At 57.3% G+C, this 18,701-nt stretch overlaps 2 protein-coding genes across 4 annotated transcripts; one reads left to right on the top strand and one right to left on the bottom strand.

Moving 5' to 3' along the window:
- Positions 1-180: 180 nt before the first annotated feature.
- On the top strand, positions 181-2,665 carry MOSPD3 (motile sperm domain containing 3; the record flags this gene model as incomplete). 2 transcript variants are annotated; one of them, XM_079718912.1, is made up of 5 exons in its annotated part: positions 181-385; positions 587-662; positions 920-1,119; positions 2,165-2,329; positions 2,446-2,665. In XM_079718912.1, the coding sequence occupies 5 exons, from the start codon at positions 181-183 to the stop codon at positions 2,475-2,477; spliced, it is 678 nt and encodes a 225-aa protein (XP_079575038.1). In that variant the 3' UTR covers positions 2,478-2,665. The 2 variants fall into 2 exon arrangements, with proteins under 2 accessions (XP_079575038.1, XP_079575037.1); XM_079718911.1 differs by having other exon boundaries at positions 890-1,119.
- A 2,292-nt stretch (positions 2,666-4,957) lies between these two features.
- On the bottom strand, positions 4,958-17,001 carry TFR2 (transferrin receptor 2; the record flags this gene model as incomplete). Of its 2 annotated transcripts, none has more annotated exons than XM_079718678.1 (18): positions 4,958-5,239; positions 8,664-8,804; positions 9,157-9,384; positions 9,473-9,557; positions 9,651-9,727; positions 9,810-9,877; positions 9,966-10,029; positions 10,109-10,191; positions 10,603-10,722; positions 11,411-11,574; positions 11,942-12,081; positions 12,210-12,326; positions 12,722-12,844; positions 12,947-13,058; positions 13,138-13,278; positions 16,166-16,352; positions 16,453-16,705; positions 16,948-17,001. In XM_079718678.1, 18 exons carry the CDS (start codon positions 16,978-16,980, stop codon positions 4,958-4,960), a joined length of 2,418 nt encoding a protein of 805 aa, XP_079574804.1. The 2 variants fall into 2 exon arrangements, with proteins under 2 accessions (XP_079574804.1, XP_079574803.1); XM_079718677.1 differs by having other exon boundaries at positions 16,453-16,678; positions 16,948-16,980.
- Positions 17,002-18,701: the final 1,700 nt, after the last annotated feature.

Raw genomic sequence — 18,701 nt, 5'->3', positions numbered from 1 at the left:
GGCCTGGGCCTGGCCTGCGGGGCCCTCATCTAGGGGGATCCCGAGGCGGCGGCAGCATCAGTCCAGGCCCTGCCCTACGATCTCATCCCGTTTCCTTTCGCCCCTCTCGCCCCTCGGCTTTATACTCCAGGCCCTGTCCCCTGAGCTCTGCCCTCGGATGTTCCACCGCCCAGAGCTTGCATGCGCCGTGGGGCGCCCCAGGACCAGGAGCTGGTGGGTCCGGGGGCTCCTGGGCGGGGGTCCCGGGGCGCCCCTCCTCCCTCGGGACCTGTTGTCCCGGTCCTCGTCTTTCCCCCGGATCTAGTATTCAGGGCGGACCAGCGGAGTGGATCTCGGCAGCTGCTGACCCTCTATAACCCCACGGGAGCAGCGCTTCGCTTCCGAGGTGATGGGGATGGGAGCTTCGTGCTAGGGATCTGGGGCCTGGCGGTAGAACACTGGGGAGCTGGGTGGGCTGGAGCAGTCAGATGAGTACGGTCGGATGTCCAGCCCTGGGGTAGAAGGCAGGGGGGGACTCCATGGGCGGGGCTTGTGCGGGTTGTCTGAGGCAATAGTCGGTCTCTGTCTGTGTGCCTTTTCCCCTCAGTCCTGTGCACAGCACCTGCCAAATACACAGTGTTTGACGCGGAAGGATATGTGAAGTCTCAGTCCTGCATTGACATGTGAGTTGAGAGGGTGGGGAGGCTGATGAAAGCCAGGGGTCGCTGCCACCTTTCTCTGATTTACTGTGCCGAGGCTTAAGCCTCAGACCAGGTCCTCTTCAACCTGTCTACCCCACCCTCTGTCTGTGTCCCTAAGGGAAAGTTTACTGGGAGGGTGGGGCCTGAGTCCTCTTGGATCACTGCCTCTCACTGCCCTTCAATGGGCCGCTCTCCTTTCTTGGGACCAGTGTGATTCGCCACGTGGCCCCCAATCCCAGCCACTATGATGTCCAGGACCGCTTCCGCATTGAGCTGTCTGAGGAGGGAACAGACGGCCGAGTGGTGGGGCGCAAGGACATCACCTCGGTTCTGAGGGCCCCAGCGTACCCCCTTGAGCTTCAGGGACAGCCTGACCCAACGCCGCACCCAGAGCCTCCTTCCTGGACAGCACCACCCACGGCTCAGCACTTCCCAGAGAGTGAGTTTAGGGCTGGGAATTCTTGAGTTCTGTAAGGAGGGAGGACCTAGCATGACCCTAGACATGAGCTCAGTTGGAGTTGAAGAGGTCTTCCGGTTCAGTCTTTTTTTTTTTTTGGCTGTGCCTGGTGGCTTGCGGGATCTTAGTTCCCCAACCAGGGATCAAATCCAGGGTCCTGGCAGTGAAAGAGTAGAGTCCTAACCACTGGACCGCCAGGGAATTCCCTTCTGTTTCAGTCTTTTGCTTTTTGGTGGAAACATTTCTAGGAATTGAGATTTTATATCAGGTTAGGGAAAAAGCAGACTTTGCAGTTTCCTTGGTTTCTGGCGTCCACTTAAAGAGAAAAATTCTTCCTTTAGCTCTGACTTCAGTACTTCCCATCATGTGTCAGCTCAGTTCAGTTCAATAAGGAACCGGGGGCTTCCCTGGTGGCAGTGGTTGAGAATCCGCCTACCAATGCAGGGGCCACGGGTTCGATCCCTTATCCGGGAAGATTCCCACACGCCACGGGGCAACTAAGCCCGTGCGCCACAACTACTGAGCCTGTGCTCTAGAGCCCGCGAACCACAGCTACTGAGCCCACGTGCCACAACTACTGAAGCGCGCGCACCTAGAGCCCGTGCTTCGCAACAAGAGAAGCCACCGCAATGAGTAGCCCCCGCTCACCGCAACTAGAGAAATCCCTCACGCAGCAACAAAGACCCGACGCAGCCAAAAATAAATAAATAAATTTATTAAAAAAAAATAAATAATAAGAAACCAGGTTGAGCAATTATGTACCAAGTTGTGGGAGACAGAGGTCCCTGCCTGGCACACAGATACACAGGAGCCTGTAATCAAGGCAGAGTTGAAGAGAGAAAACGGATGATGAGGGACCAGAGGGGAGAGGGTTTCCTAAGGCTATGGGGACGAAGGCTCCAGGGAGGAGAGGACACTTCCAATGTCCAACAGAAAGTGGGTACACCTTCCATCTTCAGCCTCCTCCCTGGAGGGTTGGGCTGGGCAGGAGTGGAGGCTAGAGCTCCTGATGGGCCTTGTTTCCCAGACCCCCTCCCGCACCTGGCCACCAGCTCCTTCCTCCTCTTCTTGCTGATGGGCACAGTCTCTGTGGCCTTCCTGCTGCTGCCGCTCCAGGATGAACTTGGCAGCCAGCTGCCCCAAATCCTTCACGTCTCCCTGGGACAGAAGTTGGTGGCAGCCTACGTCTTGGGTGAGCACGGTGGTGGTAGGGGATCCGGGCCCAGAGAGAGGAGAGTGGGGGCTGGAAAGAGGGCATACAGAGCCAGCGGGCTACACATATGACCTTGCTCTTCCTCCCCTCTCCAGGCCTCCTGACCATGGTGTTCCTCCGGACCTGAGCTCCCTGCTCAACCTCCACGCCCCCTCCCCAGGCAGGGACATGGACCTGGACGTGGACGTGAGACAGCCACTGTGATGCTCATAACCTTGCCTCAACTCCTACTTCCTTCTTCCTGCCCGTCCCCTTCCCCCCAAAACCCAGGGATTTGTATTCATTTTCCAAGCTGAATAAAATAAATTTGTAAAATTGAACTGAGAAATGTAAGGAACATGCCCCTTTCTTCCCACTTCTCTCCTCTAGTTCCTCCTACTCCCAGGGGACCTCGAACATTGGGGAACGAAGAGACCCAGTGAGGATTTAGAAGATCAGGGTCTTAGGCCTGGTGCTGCACCGAAAAAAACTGTGTGACCTTGAGCAAGTCATTTAATTTCTCTGAGCTTCAGTTTCTGCCTCTAAAATGAGGGAATTGGGAAAGTTGATTCTTAAGATCCCCCTTAGCCCTATCCTAGGGATAGGATCCCGCCCTGAAGCCAACATACCTTAAGCTAAAAAGAAACAGACCCCAATACCACCTACTCCCACCTGCTATAGAACTCAGGTCCTGCCATCTTGAGCCATCAGAGCCTCTTGCCAGGGTTGCCTGGGGGCTTCCCCCCGACCCCCACCCCCAGAATCCTCTTCTGCCTTTTTGTCCCTTTACCTGCTTTTATTTTGTCTCTTCCTTTGACCTCAGCCCCTGTGGGTCAGAAACACCAAGGTCTCTGACAAGATGGGGACAGATGGCACTGCCTGCCATAACATCAGCCTAACCAGGCAGGAGAAGTTAGGGCAAAGGAAAAGAATAGGCTCCTTGAAAGGCAGGCTTCCAGCCCTCCTTCAGATGTAAGGCGAGAGGGGAGGAAAGGAAGAAGGGAAGCCAATGACACTGGCAGTTTGTTGATTGGGGACAAAAATTAGCAAGATAACGTTAAGACAGACTCAGTCTGTTATGCTGCTGGAAGGTTATCAGTTGTTCCAGCTTTACTTTGGGGGCCTTGGGAGCTGCCCCTCTGCCCTGGGGACCTTGCCCTTCCCACACCCAGAACTGGCCCCGGTGACACGTGAGCCTGATCCTGTGCAGAGAATGGCAGCCTGTGTTTAGGATGTGAGGAGGGCTCTCCCCGCGGCCCAGCAAACCCCTCACAAAACCACCCACACTGGGCTGTCTGTGCCCAGGACCCCAAAAGGCATCTGAGGTATCTCACATTAATGATCTTGCGGATATCTGCTGGGAAAAGGCCTTGTTGCCAGCGGGATCAGGAGGCTTTCTGAGACAAAGCTATGAAGGGCAGCTATAGGGGTGGGAGGGGCTTGGGACACAGACTTTTTTTTTTTTTTTTTTTTTTTTTCTTCGATACACAGGCCTCTCACTGTTGTGACCTTTGCCGTTGCGGAGCACAGGCTCCGGACGCGCAGGCTCAGCGGCCATGGCTCACGGGCCCAGCCGCTCCGCGGCATGTGGGATCTTCCCGGACCGGGGCACGAACTCGTGTCCCCTGCATTGGCAGGCGGACTCTCAACCACTGCGCCACCAGGGAAGCCCTGTTCTTGCTTTTTAAAAACAAAAAAAAATTTTTTTTTGGCTGCGCCTTATAACATGCGGGATCTTAGTTCCATGACCAGGGATTGAACCCACGCCCCCTGCACTGGGAGCACAAAGTCTTAAGCACTGGACCACCAGGGAAATCTTGCTTTTTGAACAAGAGGCCCCACATTTTCATTTCGTACCAGGCCTTGCAAATTATGTAGCCATCCCTGGTCCCAGGAGAAGGTACAGAGCCAGACCCCAACCCCCCACCCCCCCACCCCCCCGCCGTGGTGGTCTTTGGAGAAGGGCCCTCCTTATTTCCTCAGGCAGTTTTCTTAGTTCCTTAGGTAACAGGAACAGCTCTTTTCCCCATGGAGACAGCATTCCCACTTGCATCCTCTCTGGCCCCTTCTGCCTAACCCTTCCCTAGCTCTCAAGGGAGGGATGACTGGGTGAGGTGAGGGTGAGGAAGATGCATAAAAGTGCCTGTAAACAACAGATGCCACAGGTGGTTTATTGAGGTTCAAACCCCAGCCCCTCCCACTGCAGGACATGGGTTGGCCATAAAGTTATGGTCCCAGCGGATCTTTCCCACCAAGAAGGCTGGCCAGGTCCCAGGGCCTAGGAAACCTTCCAGAGTGGTCTCTAGCTGTAGAGGGGGGACCCTGCTCCCGAAGAGGAAGGGGCTGTGATTGAGAGAGCAGACGCTGCTCCCTGACTAGCTGACGGTATGACCATCCCATTATGGAAGGCACTGCTCACCTACTCCTACGCTGCAGGGCCTGGGGTGTGTGGGTGTCTGCGTTGGCGTCATTACTGGGGCCCTTGGAGGTACGGTAAGGGCTAAAAATGAGTCAGTAATGGGAGGTGGTGCACAGGCATCTCGGTCACCCAGAAATCACTCGAAGGGAGAGCAGGCGCTCTCGGCAGGGGGCAGGGGCATGTGCCCCGCCCCCACCAGCTCACGGGCCTCAGAAGTTGTTATCGATGTTCCAGACGTCCCCGCTCAGCGCGTTGGCTGCCCCCTGCAGCGTCCAGGTGAGCAGGGCCAGCTGGCGCCGGAAGCGGCTCTCCTGGAAGCCCAGGCCCCGCGCGACCTGGGCCTCCTCCCCAAGAGCCCCGGGGCCACTCGAGCGCAGCAGCCGCACGTGGTCCAGCAGGGCACCCAGCGTGTGGTCTCCGCGACCCAGGAAGATGTGGCGGAACGGTGAGTCGGCCGCCGACACGTACTGGGACAGGAAGTAGAACTCCACCTGCGCCGAGAAGGGGATCAGGTTGGAGCCCGAACAGCAGTTCCAGACCAACCTTGGGACCTCATGCGCGCTTAATAAATATTGTTGAGCAGCCTCTTTAAGTCCCACCTCCCTTCGGCTACCCAATCAGGAATGGTCGTTCTGTAACGTCATCAGTAGTCAGGTAGGATGCGTCCTCCCACTGTGTTTTGGGTTGGATCCCTTTCTTTCTACCCCTTGAGCTTCCAAGCCTGCATCTTTCTTCCTCACCCATTCACTTCCCTGCCCAAAGCCTCAAAGAACCGTCTATCGTCCTGCTGTTCCTCACCTCCCCATACCCCAGTCATTCCTGCCCACCTGCGTGAATGCCCACAACCCAGAGTCAAACGACAAGGGGACAGGCCAGCCCTAATGAAGTGCCTGACTCTGGGTCCTCACCCTCTTGACTCAGATGCTGTTGGTCTTTCCTGAGATGGCCGCGCTCCTAGCCCAGTTCTCCCACCTCTCTGCCAGCCTCTCCGGTTCCTTCTGCTCCCACCTGTGGGCAGGCCCAGGGTTCGACCTCTACTTTCTCCTCTTCTCATTACCTACAATCCAATGGTTTTCAACCCTGGCTGCACATTAGAATCACTTGAGGAAGATTTTTAAATTACCATTGCATGGGTGCCACCCCAGCAGAATCAGAATCTCTAGGGGTGGTCTCACACACTCATGTCTTCTTAAGTCCTCCACCTTTCACTTAGAGAGCTCATCCACGCCCCTGGCTTCAACTGGGACCTCATGGGGACAACTGCCAAGTCTACTCCACAAATCATTGCCTGGAATCCTGTCCCCCAGTCTGCTGGACCTCCCCACTGGGGTAGGGGGTACCCAGCCACAGCCTCACACACATGTGGACACCAACTTCTTCCAAAAACTTGACCTTCGCACCCACTTTCCCTCATGAGCACCACGGCGTACCCCAAGTGCCAGGCTCTCAAACTCAAAGGTGAATAAGAGTTGGGTGTGGGCTTCCCTGGTGGGGCAGTGGTAGAGAGTCCGCCTGCCGATGCAGGGGACACGGGTTCGTGCCCTGGTCCAGGAAGATCCCACATGCCGCGGAGCGGCTGGGCCCGTGAGCCATGGTCACTGAGCCATGGCCGTTGAGCCTGAGCGTCTGGAGCCTGTGCTCCTCAACAGGAGAGGCCACAACAGTGAGAGGCCCGCGTACCACAAAAAAAAAAAAAAAAAAAAAAAGAGTTGGGTGGACACAGGGGCAGACTTTGGTTTCCAGTTTCTCTTTGGGGTCAGACTGCCTGGTCCTTAATTTCAGCTTCGCCACTTACTGTGTGATTTTGAATAAGTCACTTAGCCTCTCTGAGCCTCAGTTACTGTGTACAATAATAGCAAACTCACAGGATTTGGAGGAGTCCTACGGGAGAAAGTGAAGTAAAGCCTTAGCACGTGATAGCCCTCAATAAATGGCAGCTGCTATTATTCTTCTTCTCCTCTTCCCTCAACACCCAGTCTGTCCATTTTTCCTTCCAAATGTCTCACATCAGTTCAATCCCCTCACCCACCCAGAGCTCAGCTATCACTAACTTTGTTCCCTTTTCAAGCTATTTACACTCTGGCCAAGTATTTCCTAAAATTCCACTTTGCCCACATCACCGGCCTGCTCAGAAACCTTCCAAATTTCCTTGATACACAGACCCCCAAAACCCAAACATCCTTTTATTTTTTTTTTGCCTTGCCATGTGGCATGCGGGGATCTTAGTTCCCTGACCAGGGATCGAACCTGTGCCCCCTGCAATGGAAGCGAGGAGTCTTAACCACTGGACCACCAGGGAAGCCCCAGAACCCAAAGTTCTTATACTGGCATTCAAGTCTCCCCATAGTTGATCCCTAACCCACTCCCCTCCGCTCCTCCACAGGGCTTCTGTTCTGGCTCTGCTGGTCTACACACTACTCCCAAGGAAAGCCAGGCCTACTGCACTGCCATGCCCTTATTCTTGGTGTCTCCATCCTGAAACATGCTCTTTTTGCGCCAACCCAAGTTCTGTCTGTTCCTCAAGACCCACATTATAGTCTAAAGGAGGGTTCAGCAAACATTTTTTGGAAAAAGCCAGATTGTAACTATTTTAGGCTTTGCAGGCCACACTGTTTCTGTTGCAACTACTCAACTTTGCTGCTGTAGCACACAAGCAGCCATACACAATAGGAAAATCAACAAGCATGGCTGTGTTAAAATAAAACTTCATTTACGAAAGCAGGTGGCAAGCCAAATTTGGCCTGCTGGCTAGTTTACCAGCCCCTGGGTTAGAACCACAAAGTTCCCTGGGTCTGGCCCAGCCCTGTTTGAGGTTCTGAAGCCCTGCATCTTTTACTCTCCAGCCCTGAGTCTGAATCGTGTCCCTTACACACAGATGCCCTTTATCCCTTGGGGGTCACATTGCAACTTCAGGGATAGGGTGAGGGGGGTGTCTTTTTTGTCTCTAGAGTTTGGCACAGCGGGGGTTAAAGCAAGATCTGTGAATGAGAATGAATCGCCCATTCCAGGAGAAAGGAGCCAGGGCCAAAGAGCAAGATGGGTGGGCTTATGAACAGAAAGACGGTATGAATGATGCCAAGGGAAGCAGGCAGGGACACAACAGGAAAAAGGAGGGGGGAGAAAGAACAAGACCTTGCAAGGGCCAGACATATCATCCCGAAACTGCGCATGTGTACACTGCCAGGTCCCGGTTCACCCCACACTCACTGAGGATGGCCCTGCTTATCATTTTGCCCTATAGACTTTTCCCCTAGCCTACAGTCCCTACCCACCCATTTCCAGAGATCAAAGGGCTGCAGGGTTGAGTTCTTGGGGTAAGGAAATGGAAGGAAGAGGATGGGTTGGAACTGGAGCTGGGGTGCAGGTTGCAAAGTATTCAAAGCTAAGCAGGAGGGAATAATAATCTTGTATAACTTTCACATGTCACCTCCTCCAGGCAGCCTTTCTGGGTTTCATCCATCTCACCAGAAGTAAGAGAGCTCTCTACGCTCTGAATTGTTTACACCATTTGCACCTCCCAAGCCATAATCCTGTGCCTCTTAGACCATGGACCACCGTGGACATGCTTCTTCTCTCCAGAAGGGAGAGGAGGCGGTGGGGAACCGGAGGGGGCGCGGTTGTCCCAGTTCTGCCATTAGGTGGCCGGGAGACTGTGGCTAAGGGGCTGACCCTCCCTGTCTCATCACTTTGCGGGCCCGCCTCTGTGGTCGCTCCAGCTTGGCGGGTCTGTGAGCAAAGCACTGTGAGTCCAGGACTGGGAACGCCCCGAGGACAGGGACAAACGAAAGCGGAACGAGGGTAGGACAGCGCACTGGCGCAGGGCCGAGAGGAGGGGGGCCCCCAGCGGGGCCCCCACCCCGCCGGAAGAGGGCGGGGCGGGGCGGCCGGCGACGGCCGGGCTGGGCGGGGCCTCACCCTCATAATGCGCACGTTGTACATGCGCGTCAGCCTCTCGTCGCTCTCTTCCGAGCTGTAGATCTCCTTCCGCAGCTTCTCGGCCGCCCGGATGTAGTCCCCCCGCGCCGAGTACACCCACTGGAGGGTCAGCCCGCGGGCCTGAGGGCGAAGGCGCGGGCTGGGGCCGGCGGCAGGGGCCATGACCCTGGCCTAGGGTGGGGGTCCAGGTGCTGGGGGACGGAGCTGGGACCCCGGGCCTGGCAGGAGTGAGGAGGTATAGGGGGACAGAATGCTTGGGGCAGAATGAAGGGAGAGAGAAGACATGTGCGGTTGGGCGGGTACCAGGTGGGTCCTAGGGGCTTAGTGACTGGGGCAGGAGTAAAGGGGCCAGGTTGCCAGAGGGGCCCTAGACCAAGGGGAGAGGGGCCAGATCCCCTGGCCCGGGCAGCACTTTAATGGAATATAGCACCCCCCACCGCCAGAAGCTGGGAGCAGGGTTGGCGTCTTGGACCTTGAGGTCCCCGGAGAACTCATTGAGGCTGCCGATGTGCCTGAGGACCACATCCCCATAGCGGCCGAAGTCGAGGGGCAGCAGGTGATCGTGGCTGAGCCGGATGAGAAGCTGCCCGGCGAGCTGGGCCACAGCCTGGGCCACGGCAGGCAGGCGGCCCCGTAGTACCCTGTGCAGGTTCTCATAGGTGTCGTCCTTCGTATGCAGGAACGGGTACACCGGGCCATCCTGCCGGGACAGGGCGGAGGCTGGCGCGCGGGCACAGTGCAAACAGGCCCAGGGGCTGCTGCTCTGGGGCAGGGCCCGGAAGTCTCACCTCCATGAAGGAGAACTCAACGGCAGGGACCCCCGCAAAGGCCGTGAAGGAATAGGCACTGCTGTCCATGGGCAGCGGCCGGATCCTGGGGATGGGCAGGTTGGAGCGCTGTGTGGGTTCAGGGTCCCCCCACATATCCCCCCCCAGCTCTCTTCCCTCTCCTCCCTGCCCAACTTACACCTCAGCTTCCCAGCTGTGATTGTTGAACACCACCTGCTCGAAGAGGGTCTGCCCACTGCGGTTAGGAGAGTCCACCTGGGGGCAGGTTGGGGGGCACCAGTCAGACTCTGGCGGCCACCAGCTTCCCTTCATCCCCCACTCCTGGCCAGGCTCTTGCCTGCTTTAGGATGTTCTCGATGAGGCTGATCAGAAGGGGGCTGGTCTTGGCGTGGAACTTGTCATCCCCTGCGGAGAGGGATGCCGGGCTCAAGGCTTGGCCCGGAGGGCAGGGTGCACCGGAGGGGGCCCAGGTGGTGGCACTGCCCCTGCTCACCCAGCACTGCGTTGTCCAGGCTCACATAGACTACGGCTTTGAGGTGCAGCACGCTGAGGTAGCCCTGTGGGTGAGGGGTGTGGAGTATGAAATCCCCCTGCCTCTCCCCACTGCCTGCCTACCTGCCCAGGACCCCAGGTTACCTCCAGCCACTCCATGGAGCCCACACTCCCAAAGTCACCACCATCCCAGCTGATGAAGAGAAGACTTCTGCGGGGCCGGAAGCCTGGGGGGGTGGGGAGGAGGGAGGATGGGCTTGGCTGGGGGCCAGGCAAAGACCCACCTTTTGTCTTCCTCTGTCCTGGTCCCCTGGGGTCTCTCCTTCCCTCCCATCAAGCCACCATCCCAGCCCATCTCACCTGGGTCTGCCCTGACTCAGCTGTATCAGTGATGGGGATTGCTTACATAGGGAATCTCCTGCTTAATCTTCACTCAGACATGGACTTTCATGTTTAAATGAGGAAATGGAGGTGAAGTGACTTGCCCAGGGCCACACAGCCAGGACATGGAGGAGCCAGGTTTGGAGCCCAGGTCTCAGTGGCCACCCTTCAGCCTGTGCTCGTAACTGCCTCTCTGCCCTGTCCTAGCTCAGACCACAACCCCAGCTGCCCGGCCCAGGCCCAGGCCCTGACCTTACCATTGCTCACCATGGAGGAAAAGGTCCGCACCAGCTCCAGCAGTATGGCGGTCCCCACGGCGGACTTGGCTGCTCCTGGGCCCCATGCATCCCTCTGGGCCCCAATGACAACATAGTGATCTGGGGGAGGGGATGTTGGGGCCCACCTCTTACATGGGCAGAACCCAGAGGCTTCTCCCTCGACCCTGGGAGGGCCCATTTCTCCAGGCCCCTCACATCTCTGCAGCCTCAGCCCTGCAATCCCTGCTGCCCCTAAAGAGAGCTCCTCTCCTCCCCTTGGCCCTTCCTGGGTGTGCTGCTCCCTCATCACATTGCCTGGGGTCATTCTGGGCTCCATTACCTCCCTGATTGGGGTGCTCCCTCTGTTCACCAAGTCCTGACAGGTTTCAAATCTCTCTCTAACCCTTCCCACTCACACTCCCACCACCAGCATCCTCATGTGAGCCTCATCACAGGCCTCCCTGTGCCTCTTCCTTCAGCGCTTCTAGGTACCACACTCTTTGGCTCAAGAACCCACTTTGATTCCCCACTGTTATCCACAACAAGTTATGCTTGAAAGGCTCATCTATCTAGTCTGACCTCCCTTTCATGCTTTAACATCACCCAACTTATGCTTGCTCACCTCTGGTGCTAGGGGACTCACTACTGTGCAGAACTGCCCATTCTGTGTCGGGACAGCTTCAACCGTGAGGTCTCCTCACTGCCACCCCCCTCAGCTCCAGCCCATCCCCAACTTGCCAGCCTCCCTCCCTGCTAACCCCAGCTCCCCCGCTGCAGGGTGTGGGTGATGCTGGATAAGCAAGCACACCTGGCTCTGAGCGGCCCTCGATGCAGCCAAAGATGTTGCTGATGGGGGTGGAGGCCCTGTGGTTGTTGACCCCTAGGTGCAGGCCTGGCCCAGGGCCCAGGCGATAAGGGGAGACTGGGAGGTGCCCCTGCCATTCCTGGGGGGCCACAGGGCCTTCAAGCTTCCTGGGGAGGGGTAGAGCAGAAAGGGTTAGAAGTGGCAGAGAGTCCCAGGCTATGGAAGAGTCCAAAGCCCCCGCTTCACTCTTTCTCTCCCTCCCACCCTCTGGCTCCAGCTCTCTGCATCTGTACTCTGCCTGAGGGGCCAGTGCAGCCAGGCCTGCCTTGGACAGTTGTGCAGGTTGTGTCCTGCTCAAGAGTGCCCAGCAGAGGTGGGTGTGATATCCAGCTGGAGCTCCACTCACCACATGGCAAGAGGCCATGCCCACCCAGAAGAGCCACCTTGTTCTAGTTCACCCAAAGGCACCTTATGGGCTAGCTGCAGCCAACCTCTCCCTGCCTCCTCCCCTCCTGGTCCCCACATGGCCCCCACCTCAGTAGGAGGGAGGCAGTGTCCGCGCTGATGGGCTGGGCTGGGATGATGGGGAGGCCCGAGGACTGGACCGGAGGGAACTGGGTTTGATTGAAGGAAGGGAAGCCAGGTGTGTAGGGGTCTCCCGTTCCCAGGTGCACCTGTGGGGAGAGGGTTGCCCACGCTGAAACTGTGAGCCGGACTCCCCAGAATAGGGCGCCAGCCTCATCCTAGGCAGGTCTGCAGCCCTGGGACCACAGGAAGGCACTACTGGCTCCCCGAGACTCACATGTCCATACACAGCCCGGTGGCTGGACAGGCTGAGCTTGTGTGGGCCCTGGGAGAAGTCTGCTGGGTCCGGGTATATGAGCACTCCTTGGGCCCCAAAGTCCTGGGCACTGGCCACCTGGGGAAGGGAGGTGGCTAAAGGACCCCTTCTCGCAGAGCAAACGGATTTATAAAGGCTGAAGGAGCAAGTAAAAGTGGAATGGCACGGCCTCTGATCTGCAGCTGTGGATCCACAGAGAGGCTGTGGGCACCCCCTAGACCTCGCCTTCTGCCCTCCCGCAGTGCCTCGGCAGCCCCCAAACCTCACTGTACCCCACATTCCCTCCCGTTTCTGTTCCCCACCCCAACCTCCTGATTTTGTTCCCTGCCAACGGTTTCTTACGACCCATTTGGTTCTTCCTTTTCTCTCTGTGACCGCCTCCTAGACGCTTCCTATTTGCTGCCATCCGATCCCCGGACTCCCCAGCCGGCACCCTCCCCGCTCCGCCCCAACCCGCATCCAGGGACCCTCACCTTCTGGGCAAAGTTGATCACCCCCAAGCGCACCAGCAGGAGGCGCCCCTTCGGCTCCACGCCCCGGGCCCGCAGGTCCTGCAGGTCCTCCGGCCGCCCGTAGTGGGCGTACACCAGCTCTCCCTGGGCAGGGGAGGATGGGGAGGACAGTGAGGCGCGCCCCTGCCCCACCGCCAGGGAAAGCGTACGCTGCCCCATCCTGGGGAGCGGGCAGAAGGCGCTCACCGTGGCGTTACCCGTGGCGCTGTAGGGGCAGTAAACGTCCGGGTCCTCCAGTGGCAGCTGCTCCCCATGCTTCCCGGCGGCATCCACCCAGTGCAGGGCATTGGGGTGAGCCCTGAGGAGCGGGGGTGGTGAGCGACCCACCCACAGGCCGCCCACCCCTCTCGCCCCCCAACCCCACCCCCTGCACTCACGGGTCCGGGAACTGCAGCCCCACGTAGTGTGTGTCCATCCACACGTGGTCCAGCTTCTGGCGCAAGAGCACTGCGCGGAGGTCCTGAACCAGGGCTGCCATCCCGGCCGAGCCGGCTACCCTTTCCCGAAGGCTGGTTTGCCTGCGCAGGGAGAGGGGGGATTGGGGCGCGGGAGGAGAGAGGGGCAGGGACTGCTGGGGACCTGGGGGAGAGGGCGGGACGGGGAAGGATGCCAGAGGTGTGGGGTGGCCCCAGCTCCGGGCAGTGAGGGGCTCTTAAGGCTCTCCTGCCATCACTACCAGGGTTCTGCTGGAGGGTCTCCAGGGCCTCCTTCTGCTTAAACCTCAGCTTCTGATAGCCAGGGGTCCTGTCCACCGCCCCTTAGGTTCTTCACAGGTCAGGCCAAAGTCATCAGTCTACCTACTGTCCCCTCCACACATACACACACTGGCCTGTGCTTTGCCCCAGGCATGAAAACACTTTTCTTCCAAAGGGCTAGCTAGGCAGAGGTGAGGGGCCCTGCATCTCTCTCATTCTCCAGCTGGGCCTAATGGAGACACCTTACACCAAGGTTGCCGGTGGAATCTGGGGTCACTTGTCTGGTTGGAGACCTCACCCTGTCTTCTTCCATAGTCACCACCTAACTAGCCAGCCTGCTGTCACTGGAACTCTCCCTGATCTTCCATCTCACCTGTGCCAGCATGGCCCCTGCATGGCCTCTCTCTCAACCAGCTCCACCTGTGCTCTTTCCATGGCAAATAAACTTCCCTTCTCAGCATCATCACCGAATACCCCTTCTACCTTTTGCCTTGGCAGAAACCTGGCTGTCCCTTGGGAGGCTAGGTCTCCTTTGGGACATGTGAAAAAGGCAGCTCAGGCTCTCATACCACCCAGGCCCAGAGAGAAGGTGTGATTCTGGCTCCACTGTTCACATTTCTGACCACGAAACTCTCTTCCGTCAAAGTCCGTGCCATCCAGCAGTCCCACCCTCTGGCCTTCCTCGCTGCTGTTATCTTTTAGCCAATTGGTCACTTATCCACTTTCAGTGAAGACTTTGGCACCTGGCCAGCCACTTCCCAGGCCACATCCTGGATCTTGTCCCCAGAACTCCATCTCTGGAATACTGATCCAATTTACTGAACACCTACTAAGTGCTAGGCATGGTGGTAGGTGCTGGAGACTGCAAGATAAATAGGACACAGTTTATCATATAAATCTTAAAGGTTCCAGAATCTCACTCCCTGACCAGAGCTTTTCACGTTGGAACTCACTCCCTTAGGCTCACTATACCTGTTCTTCAACCCCACGGAGCACTCCACACTGTCCAATTTCTCCATGTCTATCAGCTCCTCCCTGGTTTCCCTTCCTTCCCCAACCAACCTAGAGTCATACATCACGTCATTGCCCGCTCCCTCTCACTGCTCCCGTCTTGCCTCCCTGCCCTTTGATGGCATCCACAGTGCCACCCCCCACCCCCTAGATCTGTCAAACCATCCACTTGCTCAGGCTGTACCCAGACTACTAAGTGTTGCTCAACGGAAAAAAAAAACAACAACAAAGAACACCATGCATGTAGGGACTTCCCTGGTGGTGCAGTGATTGGGAATCCACCTGCCAATGCAGGGGACACGGGTTCAAGCCCTGGTCCAGGAGGATTCCACATGCCGCAGAGCAACTGAGCCCATGCGTCACAGCTACTGAGCCCACACGCCACAACTACTGAAGCCCATGTGCCTAGAGCCTGTGCTCCACAACAAGAGAAGCCACTGCAATGAGAAGCCCGCGCGCCACAATGAAGAGTAGCCCCTGCTCGCTGCAACTAGAGAAAGCCCACGTGCAGCAATGAAGACCCAACGCAGCCAAAAATAAATTAATTAATTAATTTAAAAACCAAACCAAAACAAAAAAACATGCATGTTGTTGATGCCACAGATTCAAGCAAAATGGATCCAGCAGTGTATCAACAAATAATAATACACTTCGATCAAGTTTATGTTGATCTCATGAAGACAAGGAAATCTATTAATACAAATGACTACATAAACGTTAAAGAAGAAAAATCATGTGATCATATCAATACATTCTGGAAAAATATTTGAAAAAAAATTGATTCTTGTTCCTCCTTTCCTGATCATTAAAAAGAAAGAGAAAAAGTCTCAGTAAGTTAGGAATAGAAGGAAACTTCCTTAATTTGCTTTTAAAAACCTAACTGGGGGAATTCCCTGGCGGTCACTGCTGAGGGCCTGGGTTCAAAAAAAAAAAAAGCAACAATGCGACAATGACAAGGTATTAGAAAAACATTCCTATGAAAGTTAGGAACTAGGCAAGGATATTTACTATCTCATTACCTAAATTCATGTCCTCTCCAATGCAATAAGAAATGAAAAAGACATAAAAGATATATGCATTGGAAAAGAAGCTGTGCGTCTCACTGAATATAGGTTATATAATTTTCTACTTAGGAAACCCAGGAAAATCCACTGAAGAAATGATTCCTGACCTCTTCTCTGGACCTACCCGGGCAGCTCCATCCCAGTAGGAAAAGGTGACCTCAGCAGGACAAAAGAAACGCTAGCCTGCTCACGCTGGGCTGGCAGACCCCACAGATTGGGGGATGGTCTTTGCCCACACATGCATTTGCTTCTTTTTCTGATTCCCTAAGTCCCCCCTTCTCAGAGCCCCCCAGAGCTCCCCACTGCCACAGGTCACAACCCCAGCTCCAAAAAAAAAAATACAAACCCCAGCTCCTCAATGTGGCATTCAAGCCTTTTCTGGGTCCGTCCCACTTCATATGTGGACGCTGGAGCCCTCTGTGCTCAACCAGGCAGCTCCCCCAGCTTCCAAACGTGTCATCTGCTGCCCTCCCTCCCCTCAGTCCCAAATGCCTTCTATCCTTCCCAGGACCACTGAACAGGGAGGCCAGGGCGGCAGGTGGAAGGACTCAGGGTCCCGGGTGAAGAGGAAGGGAGGCTGAGTCTGAGCAGATGATGGTTTTTGAGGGCCTGGAATGGGACCGGCGGATCCTCACCTGATGGTATCTTCCAGACGCCCCTCCCCCAGGTGTCGCAGAAACATGGCCTGGAGGTCGCTCCAGTACAATGTGCCCTGGTGGGAGTCCGGGCCCAGCTCATGGTTCATGTCCTCGCTGACCACCATCACGTCATCCCCACATGCCTGGCAGGACCCCCGGAAGACCACGTAGCCCAGGAGAAAGGCTGGCGGGTGGTAAGATGGAGATTCTCCTTGTGCCCCTCTCTGGACCCCAGATATCCCCCCCAGCCCACACCCTCCACTGGGGGTGGGGATGCCTCTCACCCCCAGTGAAGATCAGTAGGGCTGTCAGGACCAGGTAGAGGGTGGCTCTTCGTCCTGCTGCTGCCCAGAGTCTGGGGTTTTGCCGAGCTGGTCGAGAGCCCAGGGGCTCGGGGCCCCTCAGCTCCATGGGGAAGAAGTGGGCCGGTGGCTCGGTCCCCTCCTCCCTGTCTTCCTCTTCCTCCTCCAGGGGCCCCTGCTGGGGGCCCTCCACACGCTTGTAGATGGTCTGAGAGGGTCCTGGGGACAACCTTTGCTGTAGGGGCGTGGTGGACATGAAATAGGGAAAAGAGGCCTGGAGGATGGGGAGGAATCTGGCAATAACAGGGTCAGTGACTTCGGGGTGCTATGAGCACAAGGCAGGGGAGAGGGTCCCAAGAAGCAGGCTGGAGGGGAGAGCAGGAGGTAGGGAAGGGCAGGGGCCAGCCTTGGGGTTTTTGAGGGGACTGAGGACCTGGAGAGAAAGCCTAAGGGTCTCCCAACCCCACTCTATCTTACCGCTCTCTGGAGTAGACCCCAAAGCCGCTCCATGCTCGTGCCCCCTCCTGAGCCCTGCAGTCTGTCCCCCACCCCCAGTGATAAACCGTTTGTGGGAGCCCCAAGAGGCCCCTTATCAGCCCTGGCAGGCGGCCTGAGCCCAGGCCCTTCTCTGCCTCCCCCGTCCCAGGGTGGGGGCACAGTCCGGGCTTCAGTTCAGCCTTCCAGACACAGCCCCCAGCCCAGGCTAGAGGATGAGGGGCTGTGCCCTCCCCTGCCAATCCCTCCGCAGTCCCACTCCTGCCCTCTTCTTGCAAAACAATCAATTTTTTGGCCTTGGGGCAGACTTTGGCCTCTAGTTCCCGTCAAGGCTGGGGGAGGAGGGCTGATGGCTGGGGAAGGCGGAGATATGGATGCCCCCTCCACCCTCCTGCTTCCTCCCCTCCCAATGTCCTTGGGGACCCCTTCCTAAGCTCCCAACCATGAACACCTCTGCCCCTTCCTCATCTGGCTTGCAGGCTCCCCAATACCCAAGCCCTGTAACACATTAGCTGCCCTCCCAGTGGGATCCCTAGCTGAAGGGGCCACAGTGGTGTGACCTGGGGTTTGGTCTGGCCATGTGGGTGTCTGTCCCATTGGAATCAGGCTGCAAGGGGGGTCCAGGCTCCTGCTGGCTGCTGGGGAGGGAGGTGTATGGGTGGGAGCACATGGTCAGGCAGGACCGGTGAGTGCTCCAGGATGGGGATCCTGCCTGGAGTCAGGGATCTGTGGGTCAAGGCCCACCAGGCATCAGTGGAAAGAATCCTGGCCAAGGCATGGGCAGAGCTAGGTAATGTTGGACAAGTCATGCTTCTCCCTAGGCACCTGTGCCTCTTTGGTTACCAAAGGACTTGGACCACACGGGTTTGTATCTCTTTGGGGTCTGGGGACCTCAGAACACAGGCACAAACTACTAAGTTTTACCTACAGTTTCAGGCCGGGGGCAAGGAGCTCTGGAATGGAAGAAGGGCTCAAGGGCCCGGTGTCGGGGTCTTCCTGGGAGACCTCAGTTCCTACCCAAGTTGGGAGAGAAGTTCTGAGCTGCTGGGGCGTACCGGTGCCACATTCCCTGCCCCACTCTTGTCACCGCCTAGCGCCCCGGAAAAGACAGCGCAGTCCCGGCTCACCTGAGCTGTGGGTCCAGGGGTGCTTAAGTGCGGCCTCTCGGGAGGCCCGAGGCCCCGCCCACCCAAGGTCCCACCTCCGGCCCCGCCCAGGCCCCGCCTCTGGGGCGGCTCCTCGGCTCCGCCCCGCCCCTACCGCCGCATCCTCTCTCCGGCTCCCACTTCCCGCCGCAACTCAGCTCCTCGCTGGGCGCCTAATTGAGCCACTCTCCCGGGTTCTCGCTGCGTGATCCTCCCTGGATTGCGGCCCCTTTGAAACCTGAGGCATCCGTGGCTCCTACGGCTCTGCCTCCGCCCGCAGACCTTGCCCTGGCGTCCACCGTGCGATTCCGAATGGGTATAGGCGTGGTCCTCCCTTCTCCTCTCTCCAGACCCCTGCCCCCACTGCCCACCCCCAAAGAGGCCAACTTTTTTTTTTTTTCTTAAAACATTTTTACTCCTTTCAACCCAGAAACATCGAGGACGAGTGGGGGAGGGAAGAAAAGCGGGCGCTGGGAGCGTTGGGGGCTTCGATCTGCGCTGGCGGAGCAGAGGTGGGGGAAACCATCTCCTTGCTTTCGCGTTCCCTCCCCCACCGCTGCAGGCGGGCCTGTGGACGGGGAGCGGGCGCCC

This window comes from Hyperoodon ampullatus (assembly GCF_949752795.1).
Source record: "Hyperoodon ampullatus genome assembly, chromosome: 14".
Lineage (NCBI taxonomy): Eukaryota > Metazoa > Chordata > Mammalia > Artiodactyla > Ziphiidae > Hyperoodon > Hyperoodon ampullatus.
This window is presented reverse-complemented; position numbering and strand designations above follow the sequence as displayed.